This window comes from Phocoena phocoena, chromosome 1, assembly GCF_963924675.1.
Source record: "Phocoena phocoena chromosome 1, mPhoPho1.1, whole genome shotgun sequence".
NCBI classification, from domain to species: domain Eukaryota; kingdom Metazoa; phylum Chordata; class Mammalia; order Artiodactyla; family Phocoenidae; genus Phocoena; species Phocoena phocoena.
In genome coordinates this window covers 132450625-132471793 of record NC_089219.1, presented here as the reverse complement: position 1 = coordinate 132471793, position 21169 = coordinate 132450625, and the positions used below count along the sequence as shown (strand labels likewise).

The following is a 21169-nucleotide window of genomic DNA, read 5'->3' as shown; positions in this document are numbered from 1 at the left end:
TATAGCAAATTCTTTGAAAAGTGATAATTTTTTATATTCCGTACATACCTTCTCTCCTTTAAAAACAGAATGTGAAATTGTTTTCCAGTAGTTTTATGTAGTTCTTTTCACCTTCGACTTTGAACTCATCGAGTGAGATTTGGTACATAGGAAATAACCTGATAATGAATCAATTAAGTGAACAGTCCAAACATATGGATATCTGGGGGTTAAATGAAATGGCTGATCACTGTGTATGATCTGAATTATTTAAGGTTTTCATTAGCCTCTGAGGTTTTTCGTACTTCTCTAGTGTCTGTTAATGCTTGCAACATATTTAGATTTGAAATTTTCTCAGGTAAGAAGGATGCAGCATATAACTATAAAATAAACAAGTATGAATGTTCTGGTATTTTTACTAGCAAGCTGACAAGTTAGTCTGCCACAGTTTCATAGATGCTGGCAGAAGACATGAGACTTCTGGGTTGGAAATAAAGTCTTGACTACTCATGGCATATCTGGCAGCATCAGCTTCATGACCTGCAAGTCCCTCAGGGGCGGTTTAGAGATGGGCCTTGGTAGATTCTGCATATACAATGGATATGTATTACAACCAAAGAACTTTGAACTTAGGAAACCCCAGTGTTTTAAAGGGGTCTGCTAGCAAATCTGTTCAGTCTTTGCCCTGCAGGGAGACACTATTTTTATTTTATTGATCAGAAAACAAATCTGCCCTCTCTCCTGGAGGAAGTCAGTATTTCTGTCTTGCCAGGGTGTTCACTAAACAGACATCCTTGAAAAGATAATTTGGAACAAAAGTTATCAAAAGATGTGCAGAAATGGGAGAGATCAGTGGAGAATGTTTCCCAACGATAGCTCTTCCTTCTTATATTAATTTGTCCTCTCTCTGATGCAGTGGCCAGTGGCCTCCAATAACTTCTTCTATGATATTGCCTTTGATCACATAGCCCTTAGTATCAGTGTTCCTATATTTTTGTTATTATGTCTGGGTTAATTGTGCTGTAGAATTTTTCAACTTGAGTTTAATTTGAATCTTATAAGATCCTTGTGAATGATAGATTTTTTTTCTCTCTTGGATCATATTTTCTTATGATAGGCAATTTAACCTAGAAACATACTGGTTCCAAGTACTTCTGGATATTGGTGCCTCTTAATATGCAATGATTATACTGTCATTAATATATTTTGGTTTTCTTGTTTTTAGTGTATCCATAATTGAGTGATTCTGAGTATATCAGGTTTAACTACACAAGGGACTCTGAGGAGCTAGGTTAACAAAGTTCTAAAACTTTGAAAATTTGGAGCTAGGATAACAGACTTAAAAACTTACCAGTTACTTTGATTAAATTTCATTAATTTTTCTGTGATTGGAGTCAGGTACACTAGTGATTTGGAAATAGTAAACTTTAGTCTAGAAAATGTAGTTGATTAATACCTCATGATTTAGTACAGACAGAATGAAGTGAGTGGTTATTTTTTTTTTGCATATATTATAAAGTATATATTTGTGTGTTTAATCCTCAAAGTGAATATGGTTGTTAAAGGTCTTATCTCCTGTAGTATAATTTTATACTTGAACTTATTCAAGCAAAATACAGACTCACCAGGAGACAAACTACTATTTCTGATTTTCTTTTCCTAAGATTAACATTCAGACTTTGAAAATTAACTTTGTGATTTTATGCTTGACTTTTAATTGCAGTTATGATGAGTCTAAACCAAGACTCTGAATCTGCTTTTCAGATTTAACATACTTATTTGTTCCAATGTCACATCTTGCTGTTAGAATCCTACATTTAATTTTTATTTGTGATTTATTTTTTTCCTTGACTCTCCTTTGAATATTAAGAGAAAGGAATGTGCAAGGCACATAGTAGGCATTTTCATTAGTTATCTATTGCTGTGTAACAAGTTACCCTCAAATTTAACGGCTTAAAAACATCATTTAATATCTTGTGTCAGGAATCTTGGTGCAGAGTAACTGAGTGCCTTTGCTCAGGGTTTCTCACCAAGCTACGCTCCAGGTGTTGGCCAGGGCAGCAGTTATCTTAAGGTTCGACTGGGATAGGAATGCTTCCCAGTTCACTCGTTGGCTGTTGGAAAGTGATACCATATTCTTACCACATGGGCTTCTCCATAGGATAACTTACTGTGTGGCAGCTGACTTCCCTCACAGGGAGCAAGAGAGGGTTTTGAGGACAGCAGTCTGATGCTTTTTGTAGATTAATCTTGAAAGTTACATCTCAACAAGAGTTCTGTTTTTTCCATTAGAAGCAAATCTTTGGGTCCAGCCTATACAAAGAGAGGGAATTACATAAGGGTGTGAATTCTGAGGTGGGAATCTTTGGAGGCTTTCTTACAGCCAGCCTACCACAGCACTTAATAAATGTATGTTTTTAAATGAACATGTTATTCTTTCTTCATGGTCAGATTGAACAAAAGGGCTTTAGGTTCCATGTAAAAGCCAGTCTCCTCTGTGCAAATTTGTACCAGCATTTGAACAATTACCTTATATTTCATACGATTTAATTTTAACATATACTTTTGGATATTTGTGGTACCTGTTTAATTCATTGTAATAGGACAGTTTTGATGAGTCTTGGTTTCCTTTTGGTTTTGTTCAGAATTTTATTTTGAATATTTGAAAGAATTGAATTTTACAATGTTTTTATATGAAATAAAGCACAGAAAATTTTGTAAAACGAATTTACAGTTTAAAGATTCATAGTAGAGTGATCATCCGTGTGACCATCATCCTGATTAAACAATAGATTTTTGCTAGGCTTCCTGAAGCTCCCTCCCTACCCTTTCCAGATTAGAGCCTTCTCCCTTGCCCATTAGGTAGTCAATATTCTGATATTTATGGTAATCACCTCTCTGTTTTTCTTTATTGTTTTGATGCCTAAGTATTTATAAGTCTCTTCTTTTGAACTAATATAAATGCACTTCTGCATTATATAATGTTCTGTTCTTGTCTTTGGCTCAGTGCTAAGATTCATCCCCATTGTTGTATATGGCTATAATTGATTCATTTTTGTTGTTGTATAGTATTCTATTAAATGAATACACCCCATTTTTGTTGTTGATGGACTTGTGAGTTGTTTTTGGTTTTGAGCTATTTACAATGTTACTATCTTATATATTTATCCAGGTATATTAGCATATATCTTTCTATGCTACACATGTAGAAGTGGAATTAATGAGTCATAGGATATGTACATCTTCAAATTTAATAGATAATGCCAAACAATGCCTGAGCAGTTGTATTGGTTACTCTTCCTACAGGCATTGTAGGAATGTTCCCATTGCACTATATTATTGCCAGTACTTGGTGGCAATAGACTTTTTTCAGTTTAGCAAATCTTAGGATATGTATTGCTATCTCTTTGTGGTTTTAAGTTGCATTTCCCTGAGACCAGTGAGGTTGAGTACACAGTACTATGAATTGGCCATTGGGATTTTTGGGTATGTGTGAAGTACTTGTTTAAAGCTTTGTGCATCTTTTCTATTTAGTTGATTTTCTTATTGGTTTATTGTTTATATATTCTAGATAAAAGTTCTTTGTTCTATCTATCTATCTATCTATCTCTGTATCTACTTATCTGTAGCAAATCTTTTACCCCTCTAATTGGGCTGCTTTTTCCATTGTCTTAATGATGTCATTTGATGAGCAGAAGTTTCTGTCTATAATAGAGTCAAATTCATTAGTCGTTCCTGTTATAATTAGTACCTTGTATGTTAGGTAAAGAATTCTCCACCTGAGGTCATGAAGACATTTTACTATATTACCTATTTGAATCTTTACCTTTTATTTTTCATACTCGCATCTATAATCTACTTGGGAATTTTTCATATGGATGTCCAGATGTCCAAGCATCCTTAATTAAAAAGTCCATCCTTTTCCCATTGCTTTGAAATACCACATCTGTCATACATCATGTGTCCATACATGTGTGGGTCTGTTTCTGGGCTCTCTTCTGCTCCACTGGTCTGTTTGTCCATCTTTCTGGCAATACCACATTGTATTAAATACTAGAACTTTAAAGTAAGTTACTGTTCTTTTTTAGGAAAGTCTCAGCTATTCATGGCTCTTTGTATTTCTCTATAAATATTAGAACCAGCTGATACATTTCCATGGTACACCTGCTGTGATCTTTACTGGGATTACTTTGACTCCATAGATGAATTTGGGAGACTCTCTTTACAATATTGAGTCCTCTAGCCTTTGAACGTGGTATTTCTTTCTGTATATCTAGATCCTTAAGAATGTCCTTAAAAATTTTGATATTTTTCAGGGTATTATTCTTACACGTCTTTATTTTAGAGTTGTTCTTAGGTCTTCAATCATTTTTATGCTATTGTAAGTGATGTCTGTGTCTTTAATTTCAGTTTCTTACTATTTGTTGCTGGTATATAGAAATGCAGTTGATTTTGACACATTTCTTTTGGTATCCAGCAACCTTGTTAAAATCATTAATTCTAATAATTTATTTGTAGATTATTTTATGTTTTCTGTGTACGCATCATCATCTGCAAATAATAACAGTTTAGTTTCTTTCTTTATGATCCTTATATCCTTTATTTATTTTTCTTGTCTTACTCTGCTGGCTAGGACATCCGGTACAATGATGAATAGAAGTGGTGATAGCGGGGCATCCTAGTCTTGGTGCTGATCTCAAAGTGAAAGCTTTCGACGTGTCACCATTAGGTATGATGTTTTCTGTAGGTTTTTGGTAGGTATTTTTTTTTTTTTATCATTCAAGGAGCTAAGTTTCTATTCCCAGTTTCCTAAAAGGATTTTTTTTTTTAATTATAAGTGGGGGTTGAGTATTCTCCAAAATTTTTGTGCAGTTGAGATGATATTTTTTTTTCATTATTTTATACTGGATAATTACATTGGTTTAACACTAAAAAGTCAATCAACTTTGCACCTAGGGTGACCAACTGTCCTGATTTGCCCAAGAGTATTCTAGTTTTATCACTGAATGTTCTGCATTCTAGAAACCCCATCAGGACAGTTGTTTGCCCTACTTGCCTTCCTTATTGCATCTGTATTCATTAATGAGATTGTTCTTTAATTTTTTTTTTACACTGATCTTGTCCAATTTTGTTATAAAGATAGCTTTATCAAATGAGTTGGGGAATGTACCCTCTTTTTCTATTTTCTGGAAGAATCTGTATAATCTAGGATCGATGTCTTTGCTGAATGTTTAAGGATTTTGCTGGAGAAGCTATCTGGACCTGTTGTTTGCAGAAGCTTTTAAAGTATTGATTCAGTTACTGCTTATTCAGATTTTTGTTTTAGGTACCATTTTTGACATGTTATACTTTTTCTAACATTGTCTGTTTCATCTAAATTTTCAAATTTATTGCTATTAGCTTCGTCTTAATACTAAGTTTTTAATGTCCCCAGACTTTTTAGTGATGTCTTTCATTCCTGACTCTGCTTATTGGTGCTGTGCATTTCTCTCTTTTTTCTTGATCAGTTCTTGCCAGGAATGTAACAACTTTGAGTTTTATCTAGGAACAAACTTTCAGTTTTATATTCTCTATTTTGTTTTCCATTTTATTAATACCCTCTTTATAATTACAGTTTCCATCCTTCTACTTTCTTTGGTTTTATTTTGTTGTTTCTTTTCTAATTTGTTAATTTGGATATACATATTAGTAGGCAGACTTTTTTCTAATATAGGCATTTGAGGCCACAATTTTTCTTTTAGTTGAATCTAAAAATTATGGTATGGCAATTTTGTTATTCCTTAGTTCAAAATAGTTTCTAATTTTCATTATAGTTTTTCTTAGGCATGTGGGTTATTTAGAGATAAACTTATTACTTGGATGTGGGGATTTTCTTTTTTTTTTAAATTCTGGATTTATGTTATAATTGCATTGTTATCAGAAAATAATTAGTGTTTTTCTTAATATGATATTTGCATTATCACCCGTTAGTTCATTAAATTTTGAAATATTTGTGCTTGAAAAGAATGTGTTTCCTGCAATTGCATGGTGTGGTGTAAAGTTTGTTAAATATATGGTGAGAATTTTTTGCATCCTTACTGAGTCTTTGGTTCCTTGTTATATCACTTACTTATTTGAGGTGAGTTTCTTATAGACAGCAGAGTTTTTTCATTCACGTTGCCTGGCTCAGCAGTCTTAGAATTTTGTATTTAGACCATTTACATTTAATGTAAATTTAGAGTTTAAGCCTGCCATTTTATTATTTGTTTTACGTTTCTTTTCTCTTTTGAGTTTTTGTTCTTATGTTTTTTCTTTGTTACTTGAATGTATTTATATATTTTTAAAGACCTTGTTTTTTAGAGCAGTTTTAAGTTCACAGAATTGAAAGGAAGCTACAGAGATTTTCCATACATGCTGTAGTAATATGCATTTAAGTTTCCTCCATGTCTTTTCATGGATTGAAAGCTCATTTCTTCTTAGCATTGAATATTATTCCATTGTCTGGATGTATCACTATTTATCCATTCATTTTCTGAAGGACATCTTGGTTGTTTCAAGTGTTGGTATTATGAATATAGCTGCTATCAGTGTGTTTTTTGGGAATCTTAAGTTTTCAACTCCTTTGGGTAAATACCAACGAGTGTAATACTGGATCATATGATAAAAGTGTGTTTAATTTTTTAAGAAACTGCCAAACTGTCTTCCAGAGTGGCTGTACAATTTTTCATTCCTACCAAGAATAAATGAGAGCTCTTGTTGCTACACATGTTCGTCAGCTTTTGGTGTTGTTAGTGTTCTGGGTGTTGGATGATCTGATTGGTGTACAGTGCTTTCTTTTTTTTGAATTTTTTTTAGTGCTTTCTTGTTTTTATATCATATATTAATTTTGCTACTCTCTTTTTAACCAACTTTTTTTCTGAAAGTATATCAGTATTCTTTTGTTCAGTTTTTTTTTTTTTGTTCAGTTTTGAATATGTCAGATAATTGAAGAAGTCTTGGCAGCTATGATGTATTCTAATTATATTAGCTCTAAAAAACAAAATACTGAATTTAATACTTAAGCATATTTTTATCAAATCATAGTGATGGTGAAATAAATGAGTGCTGATGATACCTACCTGCACCAAAGCTAATGTCAATAAAAGGGGGCTCTATTTTTGAATTCTTTTCTGTTTTAGTCTTAAGGGTTTCTGAGACTTTCTTTCTTCACTTTTTAAATTTAAATTGTTTTAAAATTTTCTTTGGGTTTTGGTACAGTATGCTGTGTTAAGAGAGTGCTTGCTGTTGATGGCTTAGGACTGTGTTCTCAAATAGCATTTCTCCATCTTATGTATTTATTATTATTATTTTCAGTAGCCCCCAAACTCATAATAGTGTTAAGGCAGATTTGATCCAGAGGTTTGTTTATTATCATTCCCAATTTGTGATCGATTTTCATTTAGATAATGACAGTTCAGCTTTATAAGGACTTCTTTCATATATCTCCAAAACATTCTTGGACTCTGATTCATGCTTTTATTCTAGATTCTGCCTCTCTGGCTTATGAAACATATTTGCAGAGTGAAGTTAGCCCAGTTTTCTTTCTGCTTTTTAAAATGGTTATCCTTTGTCTTTCTTCTGTTTCCTCATACTATAATGTCTTATATTGGTGCCTGAAAGGAGAACACTTGTTTCCATTATTCATCACCACTCTCCATATTGCTGGCCACCAAATGTGTAGATCATTTCTCACACCAATTTTCCAGTTCTCTTTGGACACCAACCGAGTGTCCTACAGTTCAATTCAATTCAGTTCAATTCTATCTAACACTGTCTACCTGGAGTTAGCCCCGGATTCCACTGGTTAAGGATTCAGTCCCACAAGACTGAGCTGCTCCTTTAGATGAAAATTGCAAGTCCAGGAAGTCACATGTGCATCTGACCTACTGGCTATAAATTGGTAGTTCCCATGTCTGCCTCCTTGGGTTTGATAATGTGCTAGAATGGGTCACATAACTTAGGAAAATAGTTTACTTACTAGATTACCAGTTTATGGTGAAAGGATACAACTCAGGGGGCATGGAACTTCCATACCCTCTCCAGGTGTGCCATTCTCCAAGCATCTCCATGTGCTCACCAACCTACATGTTCACCAACCCAGAAGCCCTTTGAACCCCTTAAATTAGTGTTTTTTATGGAGGCTTCATTCCATGGACATGATTGATCGGCCATTGTTGATTCAACTCAGTCTCCAGCCCCTCTCTCTTTTCTGGATGTTAGAAGGTGGGGCTGAAAGTTCCAACCCTCTAATCACATGGCTGGTTCCCCTAACAACCAATCCCCATCTGGAGGCCCTACAGGAGGTTATATTTCTTATTATAAATCAGAATAACACAATGTCTTAATAATTTAGAGCTTTAAACTTCTTCAGAATTTCGTCTTGAAATGTAAACACCTCATTTAACATGTGCTTTCTAAATAGTTTCCATTCACTGAAATTTAAGAAAAAATTTCTTGCCTTGACACCTTTGCAGACTTTTTCACATAAATAGGTTACATCATTTTGTTTTATCGATACACTATACCTATGTATTTATTACGGCAGCCCTTGTACCTTGGTTGTTTTATTTTAAATTGAACCGTATGAAATTGCTGCCTTTGGAAGTAAAAATTGTTTGAACATTGGTAGTTTTATGTAGTTCATCTAATATACGGCCTTCATATATAGTAATGGATGTATTATCCAGCAAAGCTTTGGGGCACTGGAAGGATGGGACATTATCTTCAGAGGGTTGGGCATTAGCATTTAGTATTTTGAGATTTCAGGTGATACTGGATTTTTTTTCTTGATACTTCAATTGCAGAAGTGGAATGAAAATTGTTAATTTGATCTTAAATATGTATTATGTATCATACAAGTGATATTGGCTGTCTCTGGATGTTGATATTTTAGATGTTTACTTTCATCCTTCTCTTTAAATGTGTTTTGAAAACAATCATACTAAAGACCCTGTCAGCGTTTGTTTAAATAAGGATTTCAGCAGTGGAGCATTTCAGGCTAATTAAATGAAAAAAGTTAAGGGGTGACCATGGGATGTTTTGCTGAATTAGAGGTTAGGGTCAGCGGAGTCGAAAATGGCTATGGACCAAAAGGCAAAAGGATTTAGTGATCGTAGGAAATAACTGGGATATTTGTAGATGTCTTAAATCTGTTGACAGTGATTTGGCTGCTTGGATTGAGCCAGACCAGAGTGTTTTTTATGTTAGAGTGGAAGACTAATTATTGGGAATGGCCAATGAATGCAGTAGAAGTGCAAGTCTGGGGCATGAGAGAATTTATCACTTGACCAACTTTTATTTGAAAGAGTTCCAAGGCAGACTGTGTCCTTGAGGGAGAGCAAAGTTTCAGTTAAGGTAGGAGTATTGTGTGAAAAATTTTAGGGTGGAGTAAAGTTTATTAAAGTAGATGGAAGAATTGAAAGAATTTGACAATGCTAATCACTTTTTTTTTAACCCCCTCCCCCTGTCCCAACCATGGTTTCTGTGATACTGTGCTATCGTTTCTCCTGGCTTTTGCCCTTGCCCTTATTGATGGTTGACATAGAGCTGCTCCTTCTTCCTTTGCCTATCTCTTAGCTGTTGGTGTTCCCTACACCCAGTTTTTTTTCTCATCTCTTCTGACTGTACTGATTGACATTGGGTGATTTCATTCATTGTCATAAATTCAGATTTATTATTTCCCTTTCTCATAGCTTTTAGGTCTTTGTGTGTTTTATTATTTACTCTGTTTATTCTGTCTTTTCCCACCTTTTTTCCACCTGGCAAATTACTGTTAGTCCTTTGATGCTCAGCATTTCACTTAATTTCAGATCCTATTTCAGTTATCCAGTTGCCTTTTCCCTCTCCCCAAGTTTTCCATCTAGGTTACGGGCAGTCTGTGTACCTTTAATTCTTTGTACATACCATCATCATAATGTTTTCTATGATATTTCAACTATTGGTTTACTTTTTGCCATCTTCCCTAGACTGAGTTCCATGAGGGCAAGGGCTAGAGTTTTCTGAATCCTGTTTTTCACAGTGCTTAGCAAAATGCTTAGGATTGGCAAATATTTGAATTAATATGTTATCAATTGTGTATATATTGCCACAGAAGAAAAGGCGCTTAAAAATCTGTTTGTCTGCCATGTATTTGCTGAATAATCTTGGACAAGTCACTTAACCTTTCTGTGCTTCATTTTCCTGTGTAGTAGTTCCTATTTCACACCTGGCAATAAATATTATTACATAAGTATTCATTATTGTTATTTTACATTTTAAAAATTGGCTCAATATATTTGGGTTAGATTAAGACAGCCACTTATACATAATAGTGATAGAAATTTAAATTTGATAGTGTTTCTGAAAAACATTTTTTTTTATGCAGTGAAGATTTGCTAGCTTTTTCTTTTGATCGAATAATTTCATTTTTAATAATCAATGAAATTTGAAATACAGACTAGTATGTTCCAGAATTACTTATGATAGTTTGCAAACAACTTAAATCTCTGATGGTTAAATATATTGTTGAATGTGATGCAACAATTAAAATGTTTGCATTTTAATGGCGTGGAGAAAGGTTATGGTGCAGTAGGTAAGATATCAAAGATAAAAGATTATCTTAAATATGTTTTAAAAAATGCTTAAGAGGCTAATTTGTGATTGCTTTGGGGTGGTAGAATTTAATCTCTGAGACTTTTTTTATTTTTAAAATGGGGTTAACTGACATGCTGACATTAATTGCTGACAGTTAAATGAGGTAATTTGAAAATTCTTCAGATGTCTTCTGTTTTTATTAAGTCATATTGTCATTGTTGTTCATCTTTAATATTTTTATTATAAAGCCAATCCTTGCATTAAAGAAAATACTGTTTTCTTAAATATTAAGTCTTTACATTTACTTTTTAACATAGGAACGTACAGCATTTTTTGTCTGCAGTATTTCACCCTGACAACCATTAGTGCACATTTTCCTAGAAATCATTTTGTAAACGTTAAGTTATTTTATGATTGTGGTGATGCTTGTGTGGTTTGGTTTAGGCTTTTTATTTCCTCCTCTCTAATCTACAGCAACTGGAGCAGATTCAGAAGGAGTTAAGTGTTTTGGAAGAGGATATCAAAAGAGTGGAAGTAAGATATCAAGAATTTCTCACATCTCTAGTAATTTTTCAATTTCATGAAATTTTTGCTTTGCCTTTAAATTGCTGCATTAAATTTATGGGATTGGTCTCCATTGTATAGAAAGTCACAGTCATAATTTATGCAGTAATAGTTTATTAGGAGGCCTTTTCCTCTAGTTAATGATCAAAGTTAGAGTTTAATCCATTGTTTACTAGAAAGCTAATATTTGAATCAAGAGGAATGCTACTTTTCTTAATGTTTGCAGAGAATATTTTTGAAGTAGGGACTGACATATCATGTTTTTCTGTACTTTGCAGAGTTGAACCTAATGATCCAGTTGCCATACTGTCATATTTATCTTAATATTTATCAATAGGGTCTCACCTGGATTAATGATTAGCTAGTTCACTATTCACATAGTGTACTGTACATCTCATTCAGATTATTTACATTTGTCTTTTTCTGCATTTGGTAGCTTCATTAGTGATGAATATTTATTAAAGTGTTTCTGGTTCTTTAAGAATGTGTATCATAGAAAAGGCTTGTCTCTTAACTTTCAGATATCCTTGCTTTTGTACTCTGTGGAAAGGAAGCTTTGAGAAATTTGGGTGTTGAGACAAAAAGGGACTGATAAAACCTGGGATTGGAAAGGAATATAATATCATAACTCCTTTTGATTTATACATCTTCTCTTTGGAGTGTCTGTAACTCTAATAATTGTGCTTCCAGGAAATGAGCGGCTTATACTCTCCTGTCAGTGAGGATAGCACAGTGCCTCAATTTGAAGCTCCTTCTCCATCACACAGGTACAAATCTTGAAACTTGTAATTGCTTAGGATTTATGTTACAGAGGGCACATATGGTATTAATCCTTAGGAGCCTTTTCCATGTAATGTACAAAAACCCCTGAGAAATTACTTTGGTCATGATCTAGAAATGAGATTGAGATAGCCTGTTTCCTTAATGCTTTGAATTTTCATGCCAGGGACAGTTAGTGAGTAGAATATTATAATACTGTGAATTCACTGTTGGATTAAAAGTTTGGTGGATTTCTTAAAATAATGGCAGCTTTAAATACTTTGCGAGTTAAAATCAGATGGCATTAGAAATCTACAACTGGAGAACATGAAATGGTAATATTAGGGGAGAATTAGATAAACTAATACCTTTAACTTTTCCACTAACCAGTTGAATTTTCTTGCAGATCTCATTCCCCAGATTTAAAGTGAGGCCATTAGATAGATCTGTTAGTTTAGATATCCCTGGTATTTTCTTTATAACTCCCCATTATTAATTTGTCTTCCCTTCTGTACCCTCTATTAGAGCAGGAATTACATTTGTCTTGCTCGTGACTGTTTCCCTAGGTTTTTGAGTAGCAGTAGTGACTGGCCTCCTTCAGTAAGTTTTTGTGAAATAATAATGAATATCTGTGGTCCCTATATAGCTCTAAAGTTCTATTTGAAATATCTACTACCTAAAATTTGAATTTGAACTTTTTTGTTGTGTTCAAAGCGAGAGCAATTTTACATGTTTTTAACTTGCTAATCCATTTAGGATAGTGGTCTAATGTAAGCTTTTCGGACAGATAGTTTTAGGATAACACATGGATTATCAGGCAGTCCAATGACAGTACAAGAGATTACACTAACTTTCAGAGCCAGTGTCAGTTCAGGAAAGCTATTTTAGATCTAGTTTTGGACAAAATGTGGGGAAGGGGCACAAGGGATATTCAGTTAAAGAACATTCCTGGGTTGTTTGATATTTTTCATTAACCATTTTATGGAGAATCCTCGTGAGTACTAGGTGATTCTGGGGTCACTTTACCTGTGTAATTCAGCTTGTTTTTGTCCATATTTTATTTTCTTTAAAACACTTGGGAATGACTCAGCTGTGGGATATTATCTTTAAGCTTAACATTCACTTCCTGATGCACATGGAATCTTTGTCAGTGGAATATTTATTATGTGAGTGCATGCAGGCAAGAAAAAGTTGTCATATCACAGAATCTTCTCTAATAAACTGATAGTTCTCATCGTCATATGACTCTCTGTCATAGCCTTTAACAGTAGTGTTTCTTTCTGTCTGTGTGTCCAGGTCTTTGTTAATCTTATTGACGACTTTTAATAACTTGTTAACCATATAGTATTATATTCATTTAACTGGCTCTGTTTATTTAATGCCTCTGATGCACTGGGCACTGTTCGAAGTGTTGAATCTAGCTGGCAAATTTCCTGCCTTTATGGAACTTACCTTTTGGGGTGTGTGTGTGTGGAGGTTGGGGCAGATGCTAAATAAGCAAAAATATAATATAGTAGTAGTACAAAATATGTAAGTAGTACCCTAGAAAGGAAATTAAATGTATTAGAGAGCTGACACATGAATGAAGTGAAGTGAAGAGATAATAAAAAGTCATGGGGGAGTTTTGAGTAGGATCTGTTTTAGATTTTAAAATATTTACTGGGGTTCCCATGTAGAGGACAGAGATTCTGTGTCCCTCTCAGCCCCCTGCCATTGGAAGCTAGGATGAACGTTAGGAACATTGCAAGAGTCCAGAAGAGAGGAAATGGTGGAATTTTATTGGATTTTATAGGATTTTATTGGTGGAAGAGAAGGGAAGTGGTTGTATTATAAAGTAAAATAGCTGATCTCATAAAAGATAGAGGATTTCATGATATCTATGAAAACTTTGTTGAATCGCTAAAATTGTATGGAGCACTATTGTCAAATGAGATTTGGGCAGAGGTGAGACTGGTTAACAGTTGAAGATGAGAAAATGGGCAAACATGATATTTTCTTCAAAAGAGTGTTTTGATATTTTCTTGAAACGAGTAATTTGATTATCACTCAAGGTTTGAGCGAGACACTTGGGAAAATGATGTGGCTTTAAATATTCTTGGGAAATGACCCTTAAGATTTGGATGGGAAATTAAACATGGGAAGAATGTTATGTTATACTATCAATATTTGAGTTTTTTTTATTTTTAAGAAATAGCATGTAGTTGAATTTTAATTTTTCTCTCATAATTATTAGCTTCATTATTTAAATGCCAGACATATTTTTTTATTTCTGTTGGTCATAAATTTAATTCATTTTTTAAAAGATGCATACATAAGTTTAAATTGTGAATTGCTTATTGAACTTTTCTGTGGTGTAGACCAGGGATATTTATAAATAAAATATATAGATAAGACATTTATATACGACACTTTTGGTTATATTTAACTACTCTATCAGGTATTTTTGAGACTTAATCTTTCATTTGTGTGTCTGTCATTTTTTAATAAATAAATAAATAAATAAATTTATTTATGGCTGCGTTGGGTCTTCCTTGCTGCGCATGGGCTTTCTCTAGTTGTGGCGAGCGGGGGCTGCTCTTCGTTGCGGTGTCTGGGCTTCTCACTGCAGTGGCTTCTCTTGTTGTGGAGCACAGGCTCTAGGCGTGTGGGCTTCTGTAGTTGTGGCGCGTGGGCTCAGTAGTTGTGCCTAGCGGGCTCTAGAGTGCAGGCTCGGTAGTTGTGGCGCATGGGCTTAGTTGCTCCGCTGCATGTGGGATCTTCCCGGACCAGGGATTGAACCCATGTCCTCTGCATTGGCAGGCGGATTCTTAACCACTGCACCACCAGGGAAGTCCCTGGGTGTCTGTCATTTTTGACAAAGGTCCAGATGAATCAAAATGAAGGAAAAAGCAAGGGGTCACTTTATGGATGTTAGAAGTATTTAACTATTATAAAGAATATATATATGTATATATATAAATATATATAATGGTGAGTTAGTACCTTGTGAATTTGTATATTTTATCATTTGAATGAATAAACTAGTAAAATTCAAGGAATTTGATATTGTGTAATGGCTCTTGGACTAGGTTAAGAAATTCCTCTTTAACTCACCCACACAACTCTACGCAGTCATACTTACCCCTGTGACATGCCCCCTCCCCCAAGTCATTAAAAAAAAAATGTGTGTGATGGGCAGAGGGTGGGTGGTGGTTAGGCATGGCTCTTTGGTATAGTGGATGAAAATGGACCCATCTTCTCTGTTATTGCATATTGGGTCTTTGGCTGGATTATGATCACTGACCAGAGCAGTGTTAATGGCTTCTTCTTCACATATTAATGCTTAAGTTTTTGGTACTTTTTAGCAATTATTATTGGTTTAACTGCTTGGTTTTACTTGGGAAGATAACTTTTAAAATTTTGTTTATTTATTTATTTACTTATTTCATTGTATTTTATTTATTTATTTTTTCGCCACACTGCGTGGCTTGTGGGATCTTAGTTTCCCAGCCAGGAACCGAACCCTGGCCCTTGGCAGTGAAAGCACGGAGTCCTAACCACTGGACTGCCAGGGAATTTCCTAAGATAACTGTTTTTAAAACGTAGGAATTGAAATGTTCTTACGGTCAGGTCTAACTCTAATCCTTACAGATTTGTCCCTAATTTATTATATATTTTAAACAAATCTTCTACATAAACCTAAAGAGTTTTTCATATAACATTTATTTCCCTTTGTTGAGGAGGGGAATTATACAATATAGGAAATTCTCCATACACAGCCTGACACTGCTTTCCATACAGTAAGTCTCCTACATACAAACGAGTTTCGTTCCTAGAGAGGATTTGTAAGTCCAATTTGTTCGTAAGTGCAAGAAAGTTAGCCTAGGTACCCAACTAATGCAATCGGCTATATAGTACTGTACTGTAATAGGTTTATAATACTTTTCACACAAACAATACATAAAAAACAAACACAAAAAATAAAGAAAACATTTTTCATCTCACAGGACAGTACCTTGAAAAGTACAGTAGTACAGTACAACACCTGGCATACAGGGGCTGGCATCGAGTGAACAGGCAAGAAGAGTTACTGACTGGAGGAGGGAGAGGAGGTGGGAGATGGTGGAGCTGAAGGATCGTCAGCAGTAGGAGTCGGAGGGCAAGCTGCCCACTCCTGAGTTTGATGGCACAGGTTCTGGTTCCTTGCTGGATTCAATTCTATCTACTCTTGAAAAAACGATCCAGTGATGTCTGGGTAGTAGCTCTTTTTTTCTTGTCATAGATGACATGGTAGCACTAGATTGCATTCTGAATGGTAGCTGCAACCTTTGTGTACCGTTCTACATTCAGGTCCTATGCCTCAAAAACTAACAGTGCCTCCTCAAAGAAAATCCCTTTGCCATTTCCTGTATCGTGAATCTCTTCGGTTCTTCAGTTACTTCTTCTTCCTCTTGTCTCTCTTGGTGATTCTTAGCAGTATCAGCTACATCACCACTGCTTTTACCATTGCTTCTGGACATCCTGGGCTTGAAATAAAGATACTGTACTACTGTACTCTATACAGTACTGTACAGTAAAAAGTACACAAAAGCACAACCACTTATAGAGGAGGCATGCGTGTGACAGTGTACACCAGACACGTGAACTAACTTATGTGATTGGACATGCGAACACGTTTGCATCTTTGGAAGTTTGCAACTTGGAGGTTCGTATATAGGGGACTTGTATTTCCAAGGTTAGATGATTATGAACAGATCTTAAGAAATCTCTGCTACACTTGCATTTATTGTTGCGACTACTGAGGACTACTTGCCTTAACTCTGACCCTATACCATGCAGAGGAGTTGAATTTGATGCCATAGGCGATGGAGGATACTGAAGAATCTTACGGAATTTTCAACTTGAACAAACACAAAGAAACACAAAGCACAGAAAACAAATTTCCTTGGCAGTAATGTAAAGGGTACTCTTCATACATCTGTAGTTTCTCATTAATTTGATAGGTAATAGAATTGCAGCAAGTAAAGAAAAATGTTTTTGAAATAGTTCAATTTCCTTTATTTAGAATATTTGAAGAATTCTTCAGTCACTAAGCCAGTTTTTGGAGGTGTATCAGGCATATATAAAACACAGTTTTAGGCACTGGAGATACAGTTGTGAATATGACAGACCCTAGAACTCTGCTCACATGGTTATATAAAGGACGGAAAATAAGTTATGCTGTCAAATTAATTATTCTGCTTAAAATATGGTATAAATAGACTTTTTGATTCCAGTAATTAAAATAATCAAAATACATTTAACTTAAATTATGTTTGATGAGTAGGTATTTCAGGATTTTTGAAAAACATCTTTGGGTTCTTGTTATAAACTGTAATTGTCACTGCTTGATGAAGATACTACCAGTCCTTTCTAATTCTGAAATCTGAGGTGTGAATAGGACAGATTTCAATGTGTATGAGTATCAACCAAACCTCTTGTTTGACATGCAGATTTTTGAACCCCACCCCCGAAATCTGATCATTAGGTCTGAGGTGAGTTCCTGAGATTCACATGTAGGCCTGGAGGATCATACTTTAAAAATATGTAAATACTGGTTTAGTGGGCAGTGAATATGTCTGTATTACTGACATGTTTTAAAAATCTCTAGGTAAGATATATTTATTTTCTTTTTCATAAAAGAAAGCTCTGACATTCAACACTAACGTTTTATAACTATCTTAAGTTTATTTCATTTTTGGGGAAGATAAGGTAAAATTTTCTATTTACTCTCTACTTTGTAAAGTTACATATCCTTCTGTAATGTCTTAAAAATGCCTTGAGTTATGTTCCTGGGCTTGAGAGAGCCAAAACAGTTAAAATTAAGTTTCTTGGAAGGAAGCAAATTATTGGTATTTACCAGCCATTCCCTGTTGATTCCATTCATATTACTGTGATTAGACCCTCTTGCTCATGGCCTTTTGCGCTTTCAGGTTAGAGTCATGTAGGAATCTTTTCACCCCTTTGCTTATTATAGGTGTACCTTGATTCTGGGAGGTCAGGGATGGGAGAAGCTGGGAAAACCAAAGCTATACATTGTAACCCTAGCTTAGATGTAAGAATAATTGAATGCAAGCATAAAATTTCATGTGCTGTCACCATTTTCTGTTTCTGCTGTTTACTGTCTCTCCTCTACCCAAGTTCCAGTATCTTTTTCCCATTCAGATCCTCTACCTTTGAATCTTCTGTTGCTGTTTTTGGAATGCTTCCTCTACTTTGTTTTTTTTTTTTTTTTTTTTTTTTTTTAAACCCCACATTTGTTTATTTATTTATTCTTGGCTGTGTTGGGTCTTCGTTTCTGTGCGAGGGCTTTCTCTAGTTGTGGCAAAGGGGGGCCACTCTTCATCGCAGTGCGCGGGCCTCTCACTGTCGCAGCCTCTCTTGTTGCGGAGCACAGGCTCCAGACGCGCAGGCTCAGTAGTTGTGGCTCACGGGCCTAGTTGCTCCGTGGCATGTGGGATCTTCCCAGACCAGGGCTCGAACCCATGTCCCCTGCATTAGCAGGCAGATTCTCAACCACTGCGCCACCAGGGAAGCCCTCTCTACTTTGTTTTTAAAACCTTTTTCTGAGATGATTTCAGAGACCTGGGTTTTTGTAACACTAAGATTTATGGCAGTTACATCATCTGATAATTAAAAATTTCTCCTCTGTGAATTATAACTAAATTGTAACTATTATAACTATTCCCACTCATTGATAAGTGGTTAGAATATAATGGAGTCAAATGCAGTACTTAGCCTAACAAACTGGGACTTTTATTAGCTGTGTTGGAGACAAATGAGTTTCTTCAGTCTTTTTCTTTTGAGCTTATTATTCTGTTTTTGAAATTCTACCAAGCAAATTTTTACTTCCAAAGGCAGTAAGCAGTAGATTCAGACCTGTTCGATCTTTCAGAAATTTTCCATCACATGTGCTTTTCACATCTGCCGGCAGTAAGTTTCTCCCTGAGGAAGCTCTTATGATGAAAACTTTAAAATGAATTGCCCTTTTGCTTTTCTTTTTAAACTTTAGTAATATTATGGAATTACAGACCTTTTAAAAGGCAGCATAATATGAGGTTCATACAGTCCTCCTATGTACTGTATATCTACAACCCTTTCTAACCATCTACCATTAAAAGGGGACAGAGGGTGTTGGAGGAAGTTTTTCCTGGATATTTGAAATACTCTGATAACTTCTGTTCTTTGAAGAATAAATTGAATCTCTTTTTCCTAAAGATCATAGATATGTACTCTGGAGCCCAATGTTTTTATTATTGAACTACCCTTATGTTCCCGAAGTAAATCCAAAGCTTGTATGATATATAGGTTTTCATAACCTTTTTGGGAAACCTTTGGAGTCAGATGTGTTTCACTATGTAGTGTTATGTCTTGCCCCCATACCCTTCCCTCCCCAATTTAGAAAGGTAACACAGTACATATGCCATATATTACATATACTGGAGGAGGAGTAAAACGCGGTTCCATATAATCAAGCACATTAATATTTCAGCATTGAAGCATGCATGTTAGCAGTCAGTGAGATAAACGGTATCAAAATCTGTTCAGGTCAGGTTTTCACTTCAGAAAGTTACAAAAAGTGTTTGATTTTCATAGTTTTGGGTTTTAGGAATTGAAGTTTTCTGTAATCTTTTTTTGTTGTTGTTTAACATCTTTATTGGAGTATAATTGCTTTAAAATGGTGTATTAGTTTCTGCTTTATAACAAAGTGAATCAGTTATACATATATATATATCCCCATATCTCTTCCCTCTTGCATCTCCCTCCCTCCACCCTCCCTATCCAACCCCTCCAGGTGGTCAAAAAGCACCGAGGTGATCTCCCTGTGCTATGTGGCTGCTTCCCACTAGCTATCAGTTTTACATTTGGTAGTGTATATATGTCCATGCCACTCTCTCACTTTGTCCCAGCTTACCCTTCCTCCTCCCCGTGTCCTCAAGTCCATTCTCTAGTAGGTCTGCGTCTTTATTCCCATCTTGCCCCTAGGTTCTTCATGACCATTTTTTTTTTCTAGATTCCATATATATGTGTTAGCATACGGTATTTGTTCTTCTCTTTGTGACTTACTTCACTCTGTATGACAGACTCTAGGTCCATCCACCTCACTACAAATAACTCAATCTCGTTTCTTTTTATGGTAGAGTAATATTCCATTGTATATATGTGCCACATCTTCTTTATCCATTCATCTGTCAGTGGACTCTTAGGTTGCTTCCATGTCCTGGCTGTTGTAAATAGAGCTGCAATGAACATTGTGGTATATGATTCTTTTTGAGTTATGGTTTTCTCAGGGTATATGCCCGGTAGTAGAATTGCTGGGTCGTATGGTAATTCTATTTTTAGTTTTTTAAGGAACCTCCATACTGTTCTCTATAGTGGCTGTATCAATTTACATTCCCGCCAACAGTGCAAGAGGGTTCCCTTTGCTCCACACCCTCTCCATTACTTATTGTTTGTAGATTTTTTTGATGATGGCCATTCTGACCAGTGTGAGATGATATCTCATTGTAGTTTTGATTTGCATTTCTCTAATGATTAATGATGTTGAGCATTCTTTCATGTGTTTGTTGACAGTCTGTATATCTTCTTTGGAGAAACATCTGTTTACATCTTCTGCCCACTTGTGGATTAGGTTGTTTGCTTTTTTGATATTGAGCTGCATGAGCTGCTTGTAAATTTTGGAGATTAATCCTTTGTCACTTGCTTCATTTGCGAATACTTTCTCCCATTCTGAGGGTTGTCTTTTCGTCTTGTTTGTGGTTTCCTTTGCTGTACAAAACCTTTTAAGTTTCATTAGGTCCCATTTGTTTATTTTTGTTTTTATTTCCATTTCTCTAGGAGGTGGGTCAAAGAGGATCTTGCTGTGATTTATGTCATAGAGTGTTCTGCCTATGTTTTCCTCTGAGAGTTTGATAGTGTCTGGCCTTACATTTAGGTCTCAATCCATTTTGAGTTTATTTTTGTGTATGGTGTTAGGGAGTGTTCTGATTTCATTCTTTTACATGTAGCTTTCCAGTTTTCCCAGCACCACTTATTGAAGAGGCTGTCTTTTCTCCATTTTATATTCTTGCCTCCTTTATCAAAAATAAGGTTGACCATATGTGTGTGGATTTATCTCTGGGCTTTCTGTCCTCTTCCATTGATCTATATTTCTCTTTTTGTGCCAGTAGCATACTGTCTTGACTACTGTAGCTTTGAAGTATAGTCTGAAGTCCGGGAGCCTGATTCCTCTAGCTTCATTTTTGTTTCTCAAGATTGC

General features: G+C 35.2%; 1 protein-coding gene across 1 annotated transcript in view; it reads left to right on the top strand.

Annotated features, from left to right (window-relative positions):
• The window catches only part of COP1 (COP1 E3 ubiquitin ligase), a 276923-nt gene that overhangs the window by 72964 nt on the left and 182790 nt on the right, over positions 1-21169 (top strand). The window contains exons 7-8 of the mRNA XM_065880802.1: positions 11044-11103; positions 11824-11900. Of these exons, the coding sequence (XP_065736874.1) occupies positions 11044-11103; positions 11824-11900 (137 nt within the window). The remainder of the gene's footprint in view (positions 1-11043; positions 11104-11823; positions 11901-21169) is intronic.